General features: G+C 41.3%; 1 protein-coding gene across 2 annotated transcripts in view; it reads right to left on the reverse strand.

Annotated features, from left to right (window-relative positions):
- KPNA4 (karyopherin subunit alpha 4) overlaps positions 1-19,608 on the reverse strand; it is a 33,013-nt gene extending 13,405 nt beyond the window's left edge. The window contains exons 1-8 of one of the 2 annotated variants that reach the window (XM_066619012.1): positions 19,288-19,608; positions 6,698-6,742; positions 5,190-5,279; positions 4,577-4,606; positions 4,428-4,480; positions 4,034-4,129; positions 3,848-3,933; positions 309-395 (exon numbers count right to left, since the gene is read on the reverse strand). In XM_066619012.1, coding sequence (XP_066475109.1) covers positions 309-395; positions 3,848-3,933; positions 4,034-4,129; positions 4,428-4,480; positions 4,577-4,606; positions 5,190-5,279; positions 6,698-6,742; positions 19,288-19,356 — 556 coding nt within the window. In that variant the 5' untranslated portion in view covers positions 19,357-19,608. The other variant, XM_066619013.1, reaches the window with a different exon arrangement.
- Between the last annotated feature and the right edge of the window lie 520 nt (positions 19,609-20,128).

Raw genomic sequence — 20,128 nt, forward strand, 5'->3', positions numbered from 1 at the left:
GCATATAAAGCTACCCAAATGAATGTTAGACAAACTTGGGAATTTTGCTTAGTGTGCACTAGATACTGATAGTAGCACATTACATGACCTGAACAACTCATGTTATATTTTTTATATAATTTACATGCCTGAACTTTCATGTGTCCTATTAAAATATGGTTTGGGGAAAACAAAGCAAACAAAACAGGATTGCATACAAAGCATATATGGACAAAACTAGTTTTCATATGGTAGTATAAGTCTAATTAGTTCATTAGTTTCCAGTATCAAAAGCAATCTGGCAATTCTACAAAGAATGAAGCACAAACCTATGATATTGCCTAGCGCCCAGACAGCTTGCTCACAAACATTTTGATGGGGTGAATGCAGTAACCTCAAAAAAAGTGGGACAGCATCTGAAAAATAAAGCAATACTAAGACTCAACTTCATTTCTTCAGTACATTACACCTTAGTTTAAAAATCTTACTCTGGACAACAGCTATTTATCCATGACACAACAGCCACTGTATTTCCCTTTGCTAAATCTTCAGAACTAAAAGGTGTGTTAATATTTAAAATTAACCCTAAAACCTGTAAAATGTAGATGGACATTTCAGCCCATTAGAAGAAAAATCTTCAGTAGAGTTTTTGTCACCAAAAAGTGACAAAGTATTAAACAGAAAGCAATTGCACTCTGTATAATTCTTCATTTGGTTAGACCAGGGGTGCCCTAACCCCGGCCCTGGGGCCACTGGCGGCCCTCAAGGCCTCTCAATGCGGCCGTCAGGGAACCCCCAGCCTCCAATGAGCCTCTGGCCCTCCAGAGATTTGTTGGGAGCCCACACTGGCTCTCAGTGTGAGGGTGACTGACCTCTCTTGTGAGCTGTGGGATGAGGGCTCCCTCCACTGCTTGCTGTTTCACGTCTGTGATGCAGTAGCAGCAGCAAAGGAAAGGCCAGCCTTGCTTTGTGCAAGGCCTTTAACAGGCCTTGAGCTATCGCAAGACCTTCATTCATTCATATAAGTTCATCGTTAATATAGTCATTTATGTAGACTTATGTAAATTTATTCAAATTTTAAATGTAAATTAATTCTTTTTTCCCCAGCCCCTGACACAGTGTCAGAGAGATGATGTGGCCCTTCTGCCAAAAACTTTGGACACCCCTGGGTTAGACCAGTGGTTTTCACACATTTAGCAACAGCACCCCCTTTTGAGAATGAGAATCTGTCAGGACCCACCAGAAGTGATGTCATGACCAGAAGTGACAGTACCAAGCAGGAACATTTTTAACAATCCTAGGCTGCATTCCTACCCACACTTAGCCAGGAGTAAGTCCCACTGACTATCATTGTTAAAAGCATATACATAGTGTGTTAAAAGTACGGGTCTGTAACATTTCCCCAAATGCAGTCACGTACCATGGTAACATCAAGTTTAATATATTAAAACTAAAATATTGAAATGAGTGGGGACCCACCTAAAATTGGCAAGCAACCTACCTAGTGGGTCCCAAGCCACAGTTTGAGAAACACTGGGTTAGACAGTTATACAAAAGAAGAAGAAAAGGAAATAGCAGGAATGTGGTATAAGCAGTGCTCCCTCCAAGGAGCCTACACTGTTGTGCAACCTTGCTTGGTTGCGCGGGGGCATCTCCAGACACTCAGCCATGACATCATATGTCATTACTGAACTTCTGGGAACACTGAGTTCCATGGCCACACAGCTTAGCTGGAACACTGGTTGCAAGTTCCTCAGTCTGGAACAGGTTTTTATGCAGACATGAATTAGTCTTGCACTCTTCAGAGGCTAATTCAACACACAGAGCTCAAGACTAAAGAAAAAAGCATATTCTGGAAATAAGAGTGTAAAGTCACTCAATTCAGTCTGCAGCATTAAACTGAACACACAAGCTTCTTTTCAGCTACAATCCAGTTATCAACAAGTGTCTAGGTCAGGTTTTTTTAAAATATACAAACAGCAGAATAGGTATTGTATATATGCACTCTTTCTGAAATCTTGGGAAGGAAAGTGCCTTCTGAGCAAACAAAGCATATTGGCTCAATTAAATATGTAATCATAAAGGGCAATACTTTCTCACATGATCATCAGTGAGGGGCTGTAGCTCAGTGGCAGAGTGCATGCTGTGCACACAGAAGGTTCCAGGTTCAATCCTTGGCAGCTCCAGCTAAAGCCTAGAAAAATTCCAAGGAAAACTCCTGGAGAGATACTGCCACTCACTTCAGATAAGTCTGAGACAGATGCACCAAGGAAGTGACACAATATAAAATGAACTGTTCTTATCAGAAAGAACTCTAACAGCCTTCATCTTCTACTGTCCAAACAAGCACAGCAAGTGCCCAAGATACATAAAAAGTTCTGTTCTGGAGGGTTCATAGAATCACAGACTTGGAAGGGACTTTTGTCTGGAAATCTGAATGTGTGTGAACATCCAGCTCTCGATGGCCAAGTGCTTTTACACCTTTGCAAAAGCACCACAATGGATTGACTGTACATGCACAAAGGCACTGACGTGGTCCCTGATAAGATGGACCACCGTAATTCAATAATACATAACCCCATGTATTTCAATTATCTGCATGATTAGGTTCTGCAGTTGATAGCTACTCCATAAAAATGGGAGAGGCAATTATGAATGTGAGAAAGTTCCACTGTGACTTCTAAGTATGTGACTACATAGTTAATCATAGCCTAGCCATATTGTATTGTGTGAAACATTTAACAGGGGCATACAGAAACTGTATTGTACTGCATACAAACTTAAGATGGACTTTAAAAACAATACTATTATGAATATTCTTATTCTTCTGTAATTTAAGGAAACTAAACAACCATAAGGTATGCACCAAAGATGCATACCAAATTTTATTTTTCAATGTTACATTCTAGGTCCCTATTTTATACAACGGCTTCAAGTATACTGAAACTTATCTCCACAGTAAAATAGTACCAGACTATATAGGTTTTCTTCAGCTCTCTTTATAAACGATTACATATTCAAAACTGAAACTTAAGGTCTACAATTTTTGTCTCTAAAGCGAACTGTATCAAAAATCAAAAACATTTTATGAACCAGAATCTATAGTTCAAAGTAATTAATACCTAATACTGCATTTTTGACCAAAGAAAGATCTGGTGTGCTCCCTGGGGCATTTGGTGGGCCACTGTGAGATACAGGAAGCTGGACTAGATGGGCCTATGGCCTGATTCAGTGGGGCTGTTCTTATGAAAGGGAATATCTTTAGGGGTATCCAAATTTAACTTCACCACACCATCGCTGTGGATTTCTGTACTAACATATTTTTATCAATTTAAACTAATAGCAAGTGCAACCAGAAGAAATGTTTAAACAAAAGTGTGAAAATCTGAAAAAAGCATATGGCACTGCTATTCAAAATCTGCATCATCACAAGCCATTAACAGTTCAATCCTATGCATGTCTACTCAGAAGTAAGTCCCAATAGTGTCAATGGGGCTTACTCCCAGGAAAGTGTAGATAGGATTGGGCTGTTTGATTAGAAAATCCAAATAATTTAAAAGTCAGTGGAAAAAAAATAATGCTGGAGTATTTTCTACTGATGCTTCTTGCCAGAAAAGGGGTACAATCAGTAGGCAATGACTTTCATGGTTCTTCAATGATGTTGCTGTGATTGACAACTAGGTTTAAAACATCTTGGCCATCATGTACAAGAACTAACCCCATCTGTGCAGATAAATGAATATTCTTGGGCAAGAAACAGAATATAGGCAGTTTTACTGCATCACTAAATCTTTCAAAAGTTTTTAAAAATGACATTATTGTGCACACGTAAATAATATTATTTACTATTAAGTACTAATTAACTTACTGGACTGAACTACAGCCTGTGTTTGTTCAGATGTTCCAGATGCAATATTTGTCAGTGCCCATGCTGCTTCAAACTGTAAAGATGGACTACATAATACAAGAAAAGTTTAGTTTTTTAAAAATAATTTTAGGTACTTGGTTCTATAAGTAACTTTTCATTATTTTCTTTTTTAAATTACATACTCACTTGTCATCTCTTTCAAGACAGTGCACTAATATGGGTAATATTCCAGATTTTATTAAATCATCAATTGGTGGGTTGCGATCACTGGAGAGCAGCTTTCTGTTTAGGAACACATGGAAGAAAGCACATCAAACTTATTCAAATACCTCCAATTATATTTTCAAAAGTTTCATTTTTATACCTAAAAAGGTTGACAGTAGCTAACTAGTATTTTATCATACTTTATAGCCCAATCATTCTGACATTTACCCTCAAAATATATTTCTGACATTTTTCTCTTCACACTATTTCAGAAATCTATCCCAATGCCCAAAATGGCTTAAATTTACTTTAACCCAAATTATACTGACAGATGCACAATGGGAAACCAGGATATCAGAGTGAATTTTGCTTTTACCTTGCAGCCTGCACTGCACTTAACTGGATACCTTGGTTGTCACTTGAGGCATTCTATAACAAAAATTTTTTTAAAAAAAATCAGAATTTAAGGCCTTTGCAGAACAACAAAGTTTAAGTTTAAAAAGGGGTAATTGGAGATATGTTTACCTGCACTATTGCCTCCAAAGATGTGTTTTGCTGCAGAAGATATTATAAGGGTTAGAATTTTTTATTTTTTTCAGAAAGTTATACAAGCATTTAAGTCAGTGGTTCCCAACCTTTAGGAGCCCAGGGACCACTGAGGCAAAAATTGGAATGTCATGGACCACATGCAAACCCCTGCAAACAAACAAACAAAAATTAAATCTGGTCTGTGGAGAAGTGCCCAGTGAGACACTGGTAGTGCCAGCAGCAACTGTAAGCATATCCGTTCTCCACTGTCTGGTGGTCCATGGGGAAGCATCTCGCCAAATGAGTGTTTCTCCACAGACTATCAGAGAGGACACAGAATGGACTGCACACCACTGCAGCTGACACTTCAGTGCCGGTTGCTGGCAGTCTGTTCTCTGCCCTCTTTAGTTGTCCATGGGGTGCACTTGCTTGGCAAGACGCTGGAAGTGCTGGCTGTGGGTGTCTGTTCTTTGCCCTCTCTGGTGGTCCAGGGGGAATACGCCCTCACTGAGATGCTGGAAATGATATCTTCTACGGAGTCCTTGGGGCCACTTCTCAAGGTCTCATGGACCACAGGTCGGGAACCACTGGTTTGAGTACTGGTTCTTACCACTCTGAAGTCACCATCTATATCAGAGTCTTCACAAATATCTTCATGAGGCACATTCCTTCTCTTTAACAGATGTTCATCTCTCTTGTTCTTTTAACATAAAAAAATTTATATTTAGATAGATTTGCTTTTCTCAATGCTTTGAAAATTTGAATTTACTCTTCAACTATTTGCCTGCCTGATTTTATATTTATCAATTACAGAATTTGAAGACCACAGTGTGAACACTAGCTGGTCTGAGTAGATTCTTTCTAAAGATCCCTATGACTTTTGTACCAATTATGTGGCTAAACATCAGACTCTGCTTTCAAACAAAATTCTTACGGACATGTCAAAAAAACAAAAACTCTACTTTGAATTATACCTGTTAAATTAATACATATAAACAACTACATCACATGATCTTTTACACCACTTCCACATTTTGGACTGCCAAAATTTAAATTCTTGGAATGGAATAGGGCGATACGATCATGACTAGGAAAGCCCTAGATTGTCTCAGCAACAAGGAGGTTCAAGGCTACAGAAACCCATTATGCAAAAACCACAACTTATTCCATAGTTAAAACACTAAAAAAAGCCCAGCCAAAATAACAGCATAAATCCCAGCTCCTCCTATAGTACAGCCACATTTAGATTAGTGGGTACAATTATAGTCACCCTGTTTCCATAAAGGTGATCACAGAAGTGGAAAAGTTAAAAGAACAAATAAATTGGTAAAGGGTTTGAATCATCTTTATAAGACATGTGTGAATTGTCTTAAAGTTCATAATTATAACAGAAGAATCTGACTTAACAACCAGTCAAATTCTGCCCAACAGAATAAGGAGAATAAGCAAAAGCAGTGTACGTAACACTTTTCTAGCTACTGAACTCAAGCACATATATGAAAGACTACACTGCCTTCTTTGGAACTTAAGTCACAGCCATGAAAGCACTAAAACTAACCTCCTGATTTGCATCACTATAGAAAACTTCAAGGTGAACCATAAATGAACAGGTACTCCTTGTTTGATGATGGAGTGGAACAGAAAATGTAAACAGAACAGGCAGCTTGTTTTGATCAATCTATTTCTTTGATTATCCATCACAAGGCTTCACCAAATAATCAAGTGTAATTTTTACTTAGATAAAAGATAAAAAGAAAACTTCTGGGGTCTTACTAAGATCAGGAGTCAAAACACTATAACATACCAAGTGAACACACATTTTTTTAAAATGGTCTGTCAATTAAAAAGGCACAATGGGTACATTCACTTTAGACATAAAAACCTTCAACTGTTCAATGACAGGCTAGAAGTGTTGGGTGTCATCCAGTACGCTACAGACACAGTGACGATTGCTCATGTTCCTTGATCAGTTAGAGCAGTACTCAGATTGTTCATCGACATGGGCAGTGGGGGAGGGGAAGAGAAGTGTCTCTTCTGCCTTATGGGGATAACTGAGACCATGGTGGACTCAAATTTACAAGTTTTATCAGTACGTATTAAAATATTAAACATCCTTACCTTTCTTAATTCCACAACAACTTCATTTCGCTGTCTTCTCATAGTCTGCAAAGTTTAAAACAAAAGACAAATTACCACAATGCTTTCTCTCTGAGTTTTAGACATGGGTACAAATTTCACTTGTGGCTCTTTCCAATAGTTTGCATGTGAATTTGAGGTGAAACAATCCAAGCATGAGAATTATACTATCTAAATTATGCTTGTCTGAACTGACTTTCCCAAGGCTTAAAAAATAATCAGCACTAAAAATACCTTGAGAAAAGTAGGTATTGAAATAACCAAGGTAATTAACAACATAATCCCAAGTATGTCTACTTAGAACTTAGTTCCAATGGGTAAAAAGGAGCCTACTCTCAAAAAAAGTGTGCATAGGAATGCAACCTAACTTGCCCCAACAATAATCCTGGAATCTACATTTTTCTTTAATTTTATTTAGAATGCTCATTATATACATTTTCCTTTATAAGTTGAATAATGCCTCATTTTTAAATACAGCATGTTTGTATGTTTTTGAAGTCTCTCTCTCTCACACACACACACACACACACTGGATAGCGTGTTACAATCCCCCAAAGGGATCCTAACATCACAGAATACCATATAAAATTTGTTTGCAAAAGCTAACCTGCCTGCACTTTAATGCCTGTACAGAAGATATATTGCACAAATAAAAAATGAAACATGATGCAACATACAACACAGGACAATTTATTGAACATGTGCTTTCGATGTGGAATTAGCATGCTAGCCTGAATTCTCCACACAGGAAGGTAATTAGGAAAGACTTTATAACACAGTACCATCTAGGTCAGGGATGTCAAACTCATTTCATCCTGGGGGCCACACCAGATTTACGGCACAGCCGAGCTCCAAATGTGGCCCACAGAATTGACGTGTGTGCCAGAAGTGACATCACAAGTGACATCACTTCCTGTGTTTGAAAAATGGGAAAACCCGCCTCCTCCAGCTGCTCACTACTCTCTCACTCTGCTGCCTCTCCCCAACCCAGACCGTCTTCAGTTCACCCATGCCAAACCCCAATTTCTGCAGCAGACAGAGGCTACATTCACCACCCCTGCTTGCAACAAGTCTGGGTCTTTTCTCTCTAAGAAAAAATTTTTTTCAAGTAGAGGTGGTGGATGCCGCATCTGCTCACTCACTCCCCCTGCTTCCCCGCCTCCTACCAGCAACATGTCCCTCCTACTCTCCCGCCTACCAAGCCCCCTGGTCATCCCCCAAGCCCTGACCTACCTGCTGCTACAGCCGTCTCCCCCTCCACACTGGCTGCCCCAAACGCGACTTGCTCCAGTCACATCCGGAGGATGTTCTGAGGACCAGTGATGCCACGCACAGCATCCCTGACCCTCAAAATGACGTTCTGAGGCTTCATAAGGCCTTCAAAAGTCATTTCTGGGTTTTCCGAAAACCTGAAAATGACCTCTCAAGGCCTTACGAGGCCTCAAAATGCCATTCTGAGGGCTGGGAATGCTGTGTGCAGCATTCCTGGCCCTAAGAATTCTCCTTCGGTCACAAACAGAGCAGAGCTCTGGTTGCAGTCGAAGCAAGCAAGGGTGGGGCTGGCCCAGAACGCCCCCAGAGTACACAGGCTGCCCGAAATGGCTCTGAATCTGGCCCACAGGCCATATGTTTGACACCCCTGATCTAGGCCATATTATGCCCTACATCACTAGATAACATTTCAAGCAGTTTAAGTTTCCATTTAGTTCCTGCAAAATTTCCTCTGCCAGCACTAAGTCCAACTGATTCCTAATGGGGAACCCTAGTTTAAAGATAAAACAATCATTTTTAAAGCCTTAATAGAGAGCTGCACCCTAGTTTTAAGTCTGAACCATTTTAAGTCTTAATTCTATAATGAACTAACCCCTACGACTGGCAGGCAGGGCACAAAAATACAGTAAAATAAATATTTCTGAATGAAGACATGATTATACAGCTCAAAATTCTCACTTTGAAATTTTCCTTGTTTCAGCATGTGAGTATTCATCTGAATTATGACTGGTATACCAGCAGCCAACTCACAAATTCACCCAAGTTTAGGATTTGGTTCATTTGGCAGAAGGGGTGCACATTCCACAACAAGTAATAACCAATAAAGGTCTATGCTGCACTTAGCAATTCAAGAGGCATATTATTGTCATGAAAATGTGAGTGATAAGGAATCACTTGAATGGGAGCATGTTTGAATTAAGACCAAAATTTATCATTGAAAAAAGATAGTAAAACCTATATGGTTCTGCAAATACATGCACTGTATTTTAATTCAATATCACATCATCTACCTTTCTCTAAATGCTCCAACCCCTTGCCCTGAGATATAGTACAGACTAGTAGTTTACCATTATCAGTACATCAAGACAAGCAAAATTTTGCTGACCAATTTTCTTAATAAAGTTGCTAGTGGGAAAGTTCTGCAACCTCACACACGGTATGTAGTTTGGCTTCATGAGTTTAACACTTCTGGAACCTGCCCAGCCCACTGTGATTAGCACTACTCTGAGAGGCTTCCTCACGAGTAAGACTGGCAAAAGGGGGAAACAAAAGTCTTTTCTCCCCATGAAATTGACCTTTTGAATGCCAGAGAGAGAGAGAGAGAGAGAGAGAGGCGCTCTTGCTCCAACTTTAGATGTAGCTGTGTTTACTTCCTGATGTCAGGACAGTGGCCTTATACTGAAACTTAGTATGATCCGTTTGTTCCAGAAGAGAAAACTAACATCAAGCAGCAGTCAAGTAGCAGCTTAGGAGAGGAAGTCTTCAGGGAAGGGAAATTTATGAACTCCATTTTGTGAGTTTTGCTGAAATGATATGCTTTGAACCTTGGGAAATGTCCTCTTTGCTTGTCTGTAGGGTCTTAAGCATACTCCCTACTAATACATAGATATTAAATAGTCTTGTTCTTCTACCCAATTTGGGAAGTGAAAAAGATAACCAAATATTTGTATAAAAAATCATCTGATTGTTAAGTTTTTGGATCCAAAGCAAATTTGATGAATCCTGCACTAGGGAATCCAACCAAGATGAAATCAGCCTCATAGCATACACATGAAAAATACACCATAAACAGGCATATTCTCTGTTGTTACTTAGCACCATAAGTAGGTTAAGGTACATCCACTGTCTCCCTGTGGAATGCTGTGAATTTTTCAGAAAAGGAAGGGAGAGAAAAGGAAGCTTGATAACCCCTACCACTCCCAACTGCAGACAGACTTTTAAACTAGTCTAAACATAAGGACAACTGCTTTAAATAATAATATTATCTGCTTTAACTGCTTTAAACAATAAGACATGCAAAACCTGTATAATTTCAGAATTCATAATGTAAAGAAATAGAGACTTGCTTAATTAGCCGCTCTCATAAAAAATTGAGAAATTAGTAAATGCTTAAGAAAACTACAGAAGAAACTACATCACTAAATGTAACTGAGGGCACAATCCTAACCCCTTATGTCAGTGCTTTCCAGCACTGGCATAGCTGCGCCAATGGGACGTGTGCTGCATCCTGCAGTCGGATGTCACTCATGCAGCCCTCCTCAAAGTAAGAGAATGTTTGTTCCCTGACCTCAGAGCTGCATTGCCCTTATGCCACTGCTGGAAACCACTGACATAAGGGGTTAGGATTGCGCCCTAAAGCAAACAGCATGCTTTGAACTTTTATTTCTCTTTTTAAAACTAAAATGTAATTAATACTCTCCAATTTAAAAGTACTAAAGTTTAAAACAAGTATTCTAGGTATGTCCATCCATTTTTCTGGACCAAAACTAATACACCTAAAAGTTTCACATCTCAATGACGTTAATAGGTAGCGGTTTCCAACATACCTATTTGTATACACACTGGCAACAGATTATCTGAAGCAAGAGTAGGTCAATAAAATAAAAATGTTACATAAAAATATGAGAGTACCTTATCACTATTGATTTACTATAATAGCCTAAAATTCTTGATACTCACTCTATTATTACAGTAGACAACTACGCAGTACAAACTTTAGTGCAAGCCTGTACTCAAACCCTTGATGGCCTACTATAGTATTTAAAAGAAAACACGCCCTAATTGTCATTACATAGAGAAAGCTAATGTTTCTTCTAGGCGAGGAGCACAGGATCTTCCAATGTTTTTCATAAAAATCTCAAGTTACTTTACAGTATTAACCCAATGATCCAATAGGTTCATCAATGCAGCAGTGGGTCTCTGTTGTATTAAGGACCAAAAATTTGTTTTGGGGGACAATCATATTTTTATGGTCACTATGCAGGACAATCTTCCATATTCCAGAAGAGTACATACACAAAGTACAAGGAAGAACCGTGCACGAAGGCATTCCTCTAATGCAGAAGTGCCAAAACCCCAGCCCAGGGGCCACTTGCAGCCTTTAGGGACTTCCAATCCAGCCCAAAGGGAGACCCGTCTCCAAAGAGCCTCTGGCCCTGCAGAGACTTGCTGGAGCCTGTGCTGGTCGGATGCAACTGCTCTCAGCATGGGGGCAACTGTTCTACCTCTCACTTGAACTGTGGGACGAGAACTCCCTCCACTGCTTGCTGTTTCATGTCTGTGATGCTGCAGCAGTGAAGAAAAGGTTAGCCTTTCTTTGTGCAAGGTCTTTTATAGGCCCTGAGCTATTACCAGACCTTCATTCATTCATATACAGTGGTGCCTCGCATAACGAAATTAATCCGTTCCGCGAGTCCTTTCGTTATGCGAGTTTTTCGTTTTGCGAAGCGCGTTTTCCCATAGGAATGCATTGAAATTTAATTAATGCGTTCCTATGGGCAAGAAAAGTCAGAACAAAGTCAAATTTGGTTTACAAAGTGCTCTTTAAAGGCATACATACTGTACAGAGGATTTCAAAAATTGGGGGATGCTGAGTGGGGAGCTTGAAGGCTGTAATCCTGTGCACACTTTCCTGGGAGCAAGCATAATGGGACTTACTTCTGAGGAGACACGGACAGGATTGTGCTCTAAGCTGGGGAGGACAGAGCAGCTGCACTCAATTGCTTGCTTTTGCCGTGATCATGGGGGGAAACGTGAAGGAAATGGGACAGTGAGAGGGTGAATGAGCGATGGGGGGATGCTGAGTGGGGAGTTTGAAGGCTGTAATCCTGTGCACACTTTCCTGGGAGCAAGCACAATGGGACTTACTTACATAAACTGACATGAAGAACCTCCCCTTACTAGGGTGAAAGGGACCATAAACTGACATGAAGATCCTCCCCTTACTAGGGTGAAAGGGATCATAAACTGACATGAAGATCCTCCCCTTAAGACAAACCAAAGCACAACAAAAAAAAATTCGTCTTGCGAAGCACAGGTCATAAAAATTCGTTGTGCGAGTTACCAAACTTCGCAAAACGCTTTCGTTCTGCGAGTTTTTTGGTGTGCGAGGCATTCGTTATGCGAGGTACCACTGTAAGTCCCATCTCTAATACACTCATTTATGTAAATTTATTCAAATTAGAAATGTAACTTCATTCTTTTTCCCCAGTCCCTGACAGTGTCAGAGAGATAATGTGGCCAAAATCATCTGATCTAAAGGCAGTCCTACCACTAGAGCAGTGTAAAACTAATATGTTTCAAGTAAGCATTGCAAGACAGGTCTGTACTGTATACTCAAAAATCTTCCAAATCAGGTGCAATTTTTCTTCAATCTTCTTTACAAACCGCATAATTAGAGCCAACCAACTCAACTGGATAAGTAAGCTGTAAGGTTGCTTCATTTTCAGCTATGTCAACAAAATAGCAAGCAATATAAAATTTGACCCAGTATCTCTTGCAATGTGACTACATGTAATCAGAACATCCAACATCACAGCAAAGGATCCTCTCTGTCAAATATGCAGTATAGCTGCTAAAGACAATAGAATGTCTTGGGCAGGCCATAATCTGCCCCCACTCTACCTGCAAACCAGCAGGAAAGGTTATAGAGATAGGATAGCCAAGGTCAAGATGTAGTTGCCCCAGCTGTAGCACCACTTTACAGAGCTTCAACCATGTCTGACAACATGAGGGGGATTTGCTGACCAATGCAGGCTACTAACTTCTAATAAAAGCATGCTCTAATGACATTCAGTACATGTCAAGTCACACTACATGATGCAATTCTGACATACATTAATGAGAAAAGAATAAAGCAAAGGTTGTTATGAACAGCTTAAGCTGCAACTTAACTGCACTCACCTCCATGAACCCCAAACCTCACTTCTCACCCACAGATGATAAACAGTAAGAAGCAGTTTTTTAACCTCATAGCATATTCAAAGCATGGCTAATTTTTTTCAACTATCCAGATTTCAAATAAACTTATTTTGTTCACTATCCCTTATGTGTCATGGTCATATTTTCTGTGTTAAGGTTCATTCTCATGGAATATTTTGTTTTCCATAAAACACCACCCTGATTAGAGCCCCATATATGCTTACATATTACACTGGCTCCCTGAGTCACGGATGTCTAAGTCAGAACTTTCATGTAGGCACATTACGTCCTTTGGTGGAGATTCTGTGCAAGCGCAATAGTGCTGGACTGGAAAGAGCTGGATGTTTCGAACTACATATGTACCAACCCCTGGAATTTAACTGGTACTTATGTAGGGGAATGAGTGTACCCACAGAAATTCCACACATGCAGGACGCCAATTCATTTCATTGAAAGAGCAAGCTTTAAAAACTGTATGCATCAAGTTCTCTGCACTTACAGTAAATTATTGAATCAAGGTATATGAGTTATAACAGTCATAGTTTTAGAGAAATTATTTCTAAACAAGCATTATCTGGTGCTACTTATTGGCATAAGTCACATTTTCTCCTTGCTTTTTGTTACATTATCTTACAATGAATGTATGCTTGCCAGATACTTATGAAAATACTGCTTCAGTTTTGGTCTTTGCAATAAGTTTGAACTTTTGTTGTTGTTAGTTTAAACAGCACTAAATGGCTGCTCTGAAAAGTTATGAACATTCAATTTAAGATACAATTACCTACTGATAACTTCTGATCCAGTTTAAAAGACAACTTGTTATATAGGCTTGGATTACCTCTGCCTATTCAGAAACTGAACAATACAAGTTACAGTCATAAATACAGCTACATTTTGGATGACTCAGGAACAATTCTCTTAGTTCTGGAAATCCTCCTGCTCTGGAAGCACAGAGATAAAGAGGGCCTCCTTTCTCAGACACCAGAATAGTGGAACTTTAGGCCTGGAAGATCCCAGACCTACATGCCATACTGTGCTGCATACACTACCAAGATTTTACATCCAAGGAGAGGCTGAGGGAAGCAAAAATAAGTTCTCGGCTACAGAATGTGGCACCCCATACTGTTCTTCTTGTAGACTCCAGTAAAATAGCTGTTCTCCAGGACATATGGACACATATAACCCTTATCCTGACAGAAATAATCAAAACACAGCCCTGTAAAAAATGAAAACTCAAAAGTGTTATGCTTTGGCATGAGCAGGTTCTCTCTCCAAGGTTGCAATCCTACACATCAATGGTTCCCAAACATTTTAGCACTGGGATCCACTTTTTAAAGTGACACTCAGTCAGGATCCAGCTAGGTTTATGAGACTTACAAGATGGAAATACTACTTTTATTTACAAGTAATATTTTATTTAATTACAAAAACATTGATACATTTCTCATAATGAGGCAGCCCTAATGAACTTTAAGGAATGCTCTTCTTCCTTTCCCATGTCTCTCCAGAAAAATTTAACAAAAAACCTGCTTTGTGTGAACTTTTTGTTGAAAAACGGTATATAAATACTGTTAATAATAATAATAATAATAATAATAATAAACTGCAGAAGTTCAGCTCCTTGCAGGACAATTAGAAGCTGATTTATGAGCAGCCTCAGGACTTGAGACAATTAGTTATCTGATCTTTCCATCACCAATGTTTTCATTGGAGGCTCTGCTCAGCATTCTGACCCACCTACCAAAAATTTGGTCTTACAGCTTGGGAACTGTTGCTATACATGGTTACTTGAAAGTAAATTGTACTGAAATAAACAGAACTTACTCCTGAGTGGACATGAACAGGAATGTGCTGTGAAGTTTTAGAGCAGGGGTGTCAAACTCATTTCCTACAGAAGACTGAAGTTAGCATTCATGCTGCTTGCTGAAGGCTAGAAGTGATGTAATTAAGCAGGAAGTGACATCAATAAGCTGTGGCCAGAAATAACCACTCTGTTCTCACATAGAAACCCATTAACTACAAACACAAAAGAAAATGTGCAAATCTTGTTCATATTTCTAAGATATGAGAGAGCCCAGTTGCCAAACTGGGAGAGCCCAATTATAACAGGTGCCGGATAAATTCCTTCTAGGGGTTGCATTTGGCCCAAAGGCCTTATGTTTGAAACTCCTGTTTTAGAGCTTACTTCATTTTTGTTAAGATTTCTTAAACGTTCTTCTTACCTAGCTTTTATTGTGCAGAAATTGCCTTTTTAAGTAACCAGAAAGAACAATTAAAAAATGAGGCAACGTGGAAAAACACATTCTTCTATAAGTTGCCTGGTTAACAAAATCATGTCAAATTGTTATTAATTATTATTAACAGTATTTATATACCGCTTTTCAACTAAAAGTTCACAAAGCGGTTTACAGAGAAAAATCAAATAATTAAATGCTTAACTTTAACACTTTTCATATTGTCATGGGTCCCTTTCAGGGAGAAGGGCAGGATACAAATAAAGTTTATTATTATTATTATATTGAGGATAAAACTTTTCAAAAGCATTCCATGGAATAAGTGTTGTTGGCATCCTTCAGTCTCGGAAGACTATGGTATCGCGCTCTGAAAAGTGGTTCTGGAACAGAGTGTCCTCTCCAGTGCGCAAAGTCTGGGTAACGTAGGAATGGAGGATAGACTGTTTCCCATGCAGCAAATCCCCCCTCTCCATGTCGCTGAAATTGTCCAATGGAAAGGCAGAAGCCAATACGGTTGGTCCCAGCAGAGTCGCAGCAGTTGCCAGAAAGTGACTGTGTTCAGCCATGAACTGCCTCAGGGACTATGGCTCCGGATTTTGCCTCAAGGTTGACTCCTGAAGCCTTTTCCATAACTGGATGTAGCCACAAGGCAGTGGAGGTTTGGGATCAGAGTTTTCCTTCTTTCAGATGAGCTGCCTTCCCAGGCTAACAAGTCCCATCTACCCGGTGACGACAAGTACAGCGAAACTGGGGGCCTATTCTTATCCCCAGCCCCCAGGGGAATAAGTTTAAAATGTCCAATAGCCACCACAGTCACCAAGTACAGTGGTGCCTCGCATAACGAATGCCCCGCGCAGCAAAAAACTCGCATAACGAAAGAGTTTTTCGATTGAGTTTGGTAACCCGCATAACGAAAAATTCTGGCCGTGCTTCGCATAACGGAAAATTTTTTAGGTCCGTGCTTCACATAACGAAAACTTTTTAGGTCCGTGCTTCGCATAACAAATTTTTTAAAAATTAAAAATTTTGTGTATGCTTCAAATTTTAGAAATCCTCTGTACAGTATGTATGCCTTTAAAGAGCACATAATAAACACTTTGTAAACCAAATTTGACTTCGTTTTGACCTTTTTTGCCCATAGGAACGCATTAATTAGATTTCAATGCATTCCTATGGGAAAATGTGATCCGCGCAACAAAAATTTCGCATAACGAAAGGATTCACGGAACAGATTAATTTCGTTATGCGAGGCACCACTGTACTGTAAAATTATAGGTCATGTTCAATGCTAGCTAGGATACAAGGAAATGAGCAATCAACCAGAACTTGGGTTATCTTTTCTAATACTGTATTCAGAATTACACAGCCTAGTCTAAAGAAGAGCAAATAAAGGAGTCATGACTACATAGTACAATCCTAAACCTGCTTTGACAGAGATGGCTACTGTCTAAGGAACTCTAGGAACTATAGTTCTCTGAGGGGATTGAGGAACCCACTACTGTCACACAATTTACACCATTACTCCTACCTAAAGTACACATAAACTTGTAAAACAGACCCACCCTCTATGACTACCTTCTGAATTTGGAGACAGGGCAGAGACCAGAGGACTGTTTGCTGTACCAGAGTTTTGCAACAAGAGTGCTGGGTATGTTGGTACAGACTGCCTTCATACTACAAACACATGCTAAGGCCAGGGGATAGCCAACCAGTGGCACAAACAACAGGAGTCATTGAAACAGTGGTCCATGGACATGGCTATCACACAATCACTTACATACTCCTTCCTGTCTCTTCAGCACTGTGTTGCTGCTTGCTCTTCAGCTCAGTAGACTAGGCACAAAAATTACCCTCCAGCATCCTCAAGTTGGGAAAGGCTATGTATGTGCTTATTCCAGTGATTTTCAACCTTTCTCATCTCGTGGCACACTGGCAAGGCACTAAAATTGTCAAGGCACATCATCAGTCTTTTGACAATTAACAAAGGCACACTGTGCTGGCAATGGGGGCTCACAACCCCAATAGTCCTATTAATAAATGACCGGCTCCTAAATTCCCACAGCACACCTGAGGACCATTGCACAATGGTTGAAAATGGCTGGCTTATTCTGTACTAGCAAAGCACTGTACTGGCACTGTACTGGCAAAGCACTCCCACACTTTGGACTTATCTTGTAACATACTGTTAAGTTTATATTCTATATGCATCTCACATATTCTATATGCATCCTTCAAACAAGAAGCAACAACAAAGTCTAAATCAGTGTTGTCTTACACAACTGAGCATATCTGAAGCCAGGATTCAGATGTATGAAAGGCATACTTAAAAATCATAACCAAAAACCACTCACATGCACAAAACAAAGGTGGCATGAACTTGCAACCTAATGAACAGAATTTGGAAGACTATGATAAATGACTAGTGAGCTTGCTTTAATTGGCACGTGATTAGCATTTAAATCAAATTTGGCTTGTGAATGTCATTCTTGCCCTGAGTATAGGGAATGGCTTAATAAAAGAATTAACCTTTAAAGAAATACTGATTGAAATAATCTTTGCTACAGATTGCATTTATAATGTAAGAAAACATGGCCAAATTTTTGTCATCAGTTTAAAACACTGTAAGCCTTTTTTTTAAAAAACAAAAACAAAACCTAATATATGTTATGCACCAAATATGTAAGCAAAAGCTACTTCCATAACTTAACAGTATCTATATTATATAATTTATCAATTTAATTATTTAGTACCCCATAAGCCATTTAATGCATCTTAAAGCACAATCCTATACGTGTTTACTCAGAGGTAGGTCCCACTGTGTTCAGGGGAGCTGACTCCCAGGAAAGAATGCATAGGATTGCAGCCTTAGAGCCAAATCCTATGCATGTCTTTTCACAGCAAAGTTTCATTATAGTCAATAAGCTTATTCCCAGAAAAGTGTGAATAGGATTGCAGCCCTACAGCCCACTCCAAAGCATGTCTACTCAGAAGTAAGTCCCATTATGGCCAATGGGTCTTACTCCCAGATAAGTGTGGATACGATTGTGGCCCTACAGCCCATTCCTAGGCATGTCTACTCAAAAGTAAGTCCCATGATGTGAAAATGTGGTTTAAAATGTGAAAAATAATGATGGTCAGTGGCTCTTAACTCCCAGACAAGGGTGGTTAGGATTGCAACCCGAGGCCTGTCCAGCCTGCCTGCCTCCACAGGCCACCCACTTTTCCTTTCTTCCTCTTCAGTGGTAGCTCCTAAGGCAGAGGTTTGGTGGATGCCTTTCTCTACTTCTTTCTACCTCAGGATCTGGGCATCCGAGGAAGCAGAAGGGGGAGCTTCACTTCTCTGGGCTAGGAGGCTCCCCTGTCCTCCCCACCCACTCAGCTGCCTGACATGGAAATACTGTAGCCTGTCAGGTTGCCTGCATGTCTTCTTCCCTTCTTCTTCTAACCCTTATGCTATGCGTTTTGTCAGTCCAATCCTAGCCATACTTTCCTGGGAGTAAGCCCCATTGACACTCATGGGACTCACTTCTGAGTATACATAGGCTTGGGCTGTTGGGCCAATAGGGCTGCAATCCTAGTCACACTTACTTGGGAGTAAGCCCAATTGACTATAATGGGACTTCGGAGTAGATATGCCTAGGAGTAAGCTGTTAGGGCTGTAATCCTATCCACCCCTACCAGGGAGTAAGCCCCATTGACTATAACAGGACTTACTTCGGAGTAGACATGCCTAGGAGCAGGCTGTAGGGCAGCAAACATCCCCACCTACCAGAGAGTAAGCCCCACTGGCCATAATGGAGCTTATTGTGAGCAAACATGCCTAGGAGTGGGCTATAAAGCTGCAATCCTATCCACACTTGCCTGGGAGGAAGCCCCGTGACTCTGAATGGGGCTTACTACTGAGCAGACACGCCTAGGAGAGGCCTGCAGGGCCGCAAGCTGCCCACGCCTACCTGGGAGCAAGCCCCAGTGAGCGCGGCGGTGCTGACTTCCGAGAAGCCGGCAGAGGCTGGGGCTGTGTCGCTCCTCGGGAGAGCGCAGGCCCCGCCCGCCCCGCCCCGCCGGCGGAGGAAGGCCCAGCAGACCAGGCCGCGCCGCCGCCCGGGATTAGCAGAGACGCCACAGGCGCGGCCCTCCCGCGGCTACCTCCAGGTCGCGGCCTTTGTTCTTGAAGTTCTTCAGCCGTTGGTTGTCCAGCTTCTCGTGGTCGGCCATGGCGAGCGAGCGAGCGAGCGGCCGGACCTGCCTGCCTGCCGGGCCGGACCTCGCCTCCGCTGCCGGTCCCGCTCCCGCTCCCTGCGCCGCCGCCCAGCCGGGCCTCAGCCGCCGCCGCCTCGCCCTCCGCGCCCCTCACGGGCTCGTCCCGGGCCTCCCCTCGGCCGCGCGCCTGCTCGAACGCTCCGCGGGCAGGCCTCGCAGGGCGGCGGAATGTGCCGGTAGCGCAGCACCGGGCGGGGCGGGCAGCGGGCGGGGCTGGAGAACGCGCACGAGGGGAGGTGCCAGCCTCGCTCTCGCGCCGCCTGCCCCTCCCACAGCGTCCTCATTGGCCACGCCGCGCGGGGCGGGCCTCAGGCCGGGCGGAGAGCGCCTCCCCCCTCGGCCGCAAGGGGCGCCCGCGCCGCGCCGAGGGTGGGTGGCCGGGAGCTCGGGTCCTTCGTCCGGCCTCAGCGCCTGCCCCTGTATGAGCACGTTCCCTGCGGCACACGCGCTCCCTGCATACGTGTGACGTCTGCACTCGCCTTCTCTGTACCTAGTTGCTTTACATATACATATCTATACATACACGTTTTATCTATACATATGCATACATGTATAATGTCCTCATATATGGCCTATAAATAAATTTTATCTATAAATATTTTATATATATATAATTTATACACAATATTTATGTTTATTTTTGAATTCATATAGTATTTATTACCGCAGATACTCGCCTACAAGGCGATAAGTCTGCGCCCGGAAATGACGGGGGAATCGCCCCTTG

This window comes from Tiliqua scincoides, chromosome 3 (genome assembly GCF_035046505.1).
Source record: "Tiliqua scincoides isolate rTilSci1 chromosome 3, rTilSci1.hap2, whole genome shotgun sequence".
Taxonomy (NCBI): Eukaryota; Metazoa; Chordata; class Lepidosauria; order Squamata; family Scincidae; genus Tiliqua; species Tiliqua scincoides.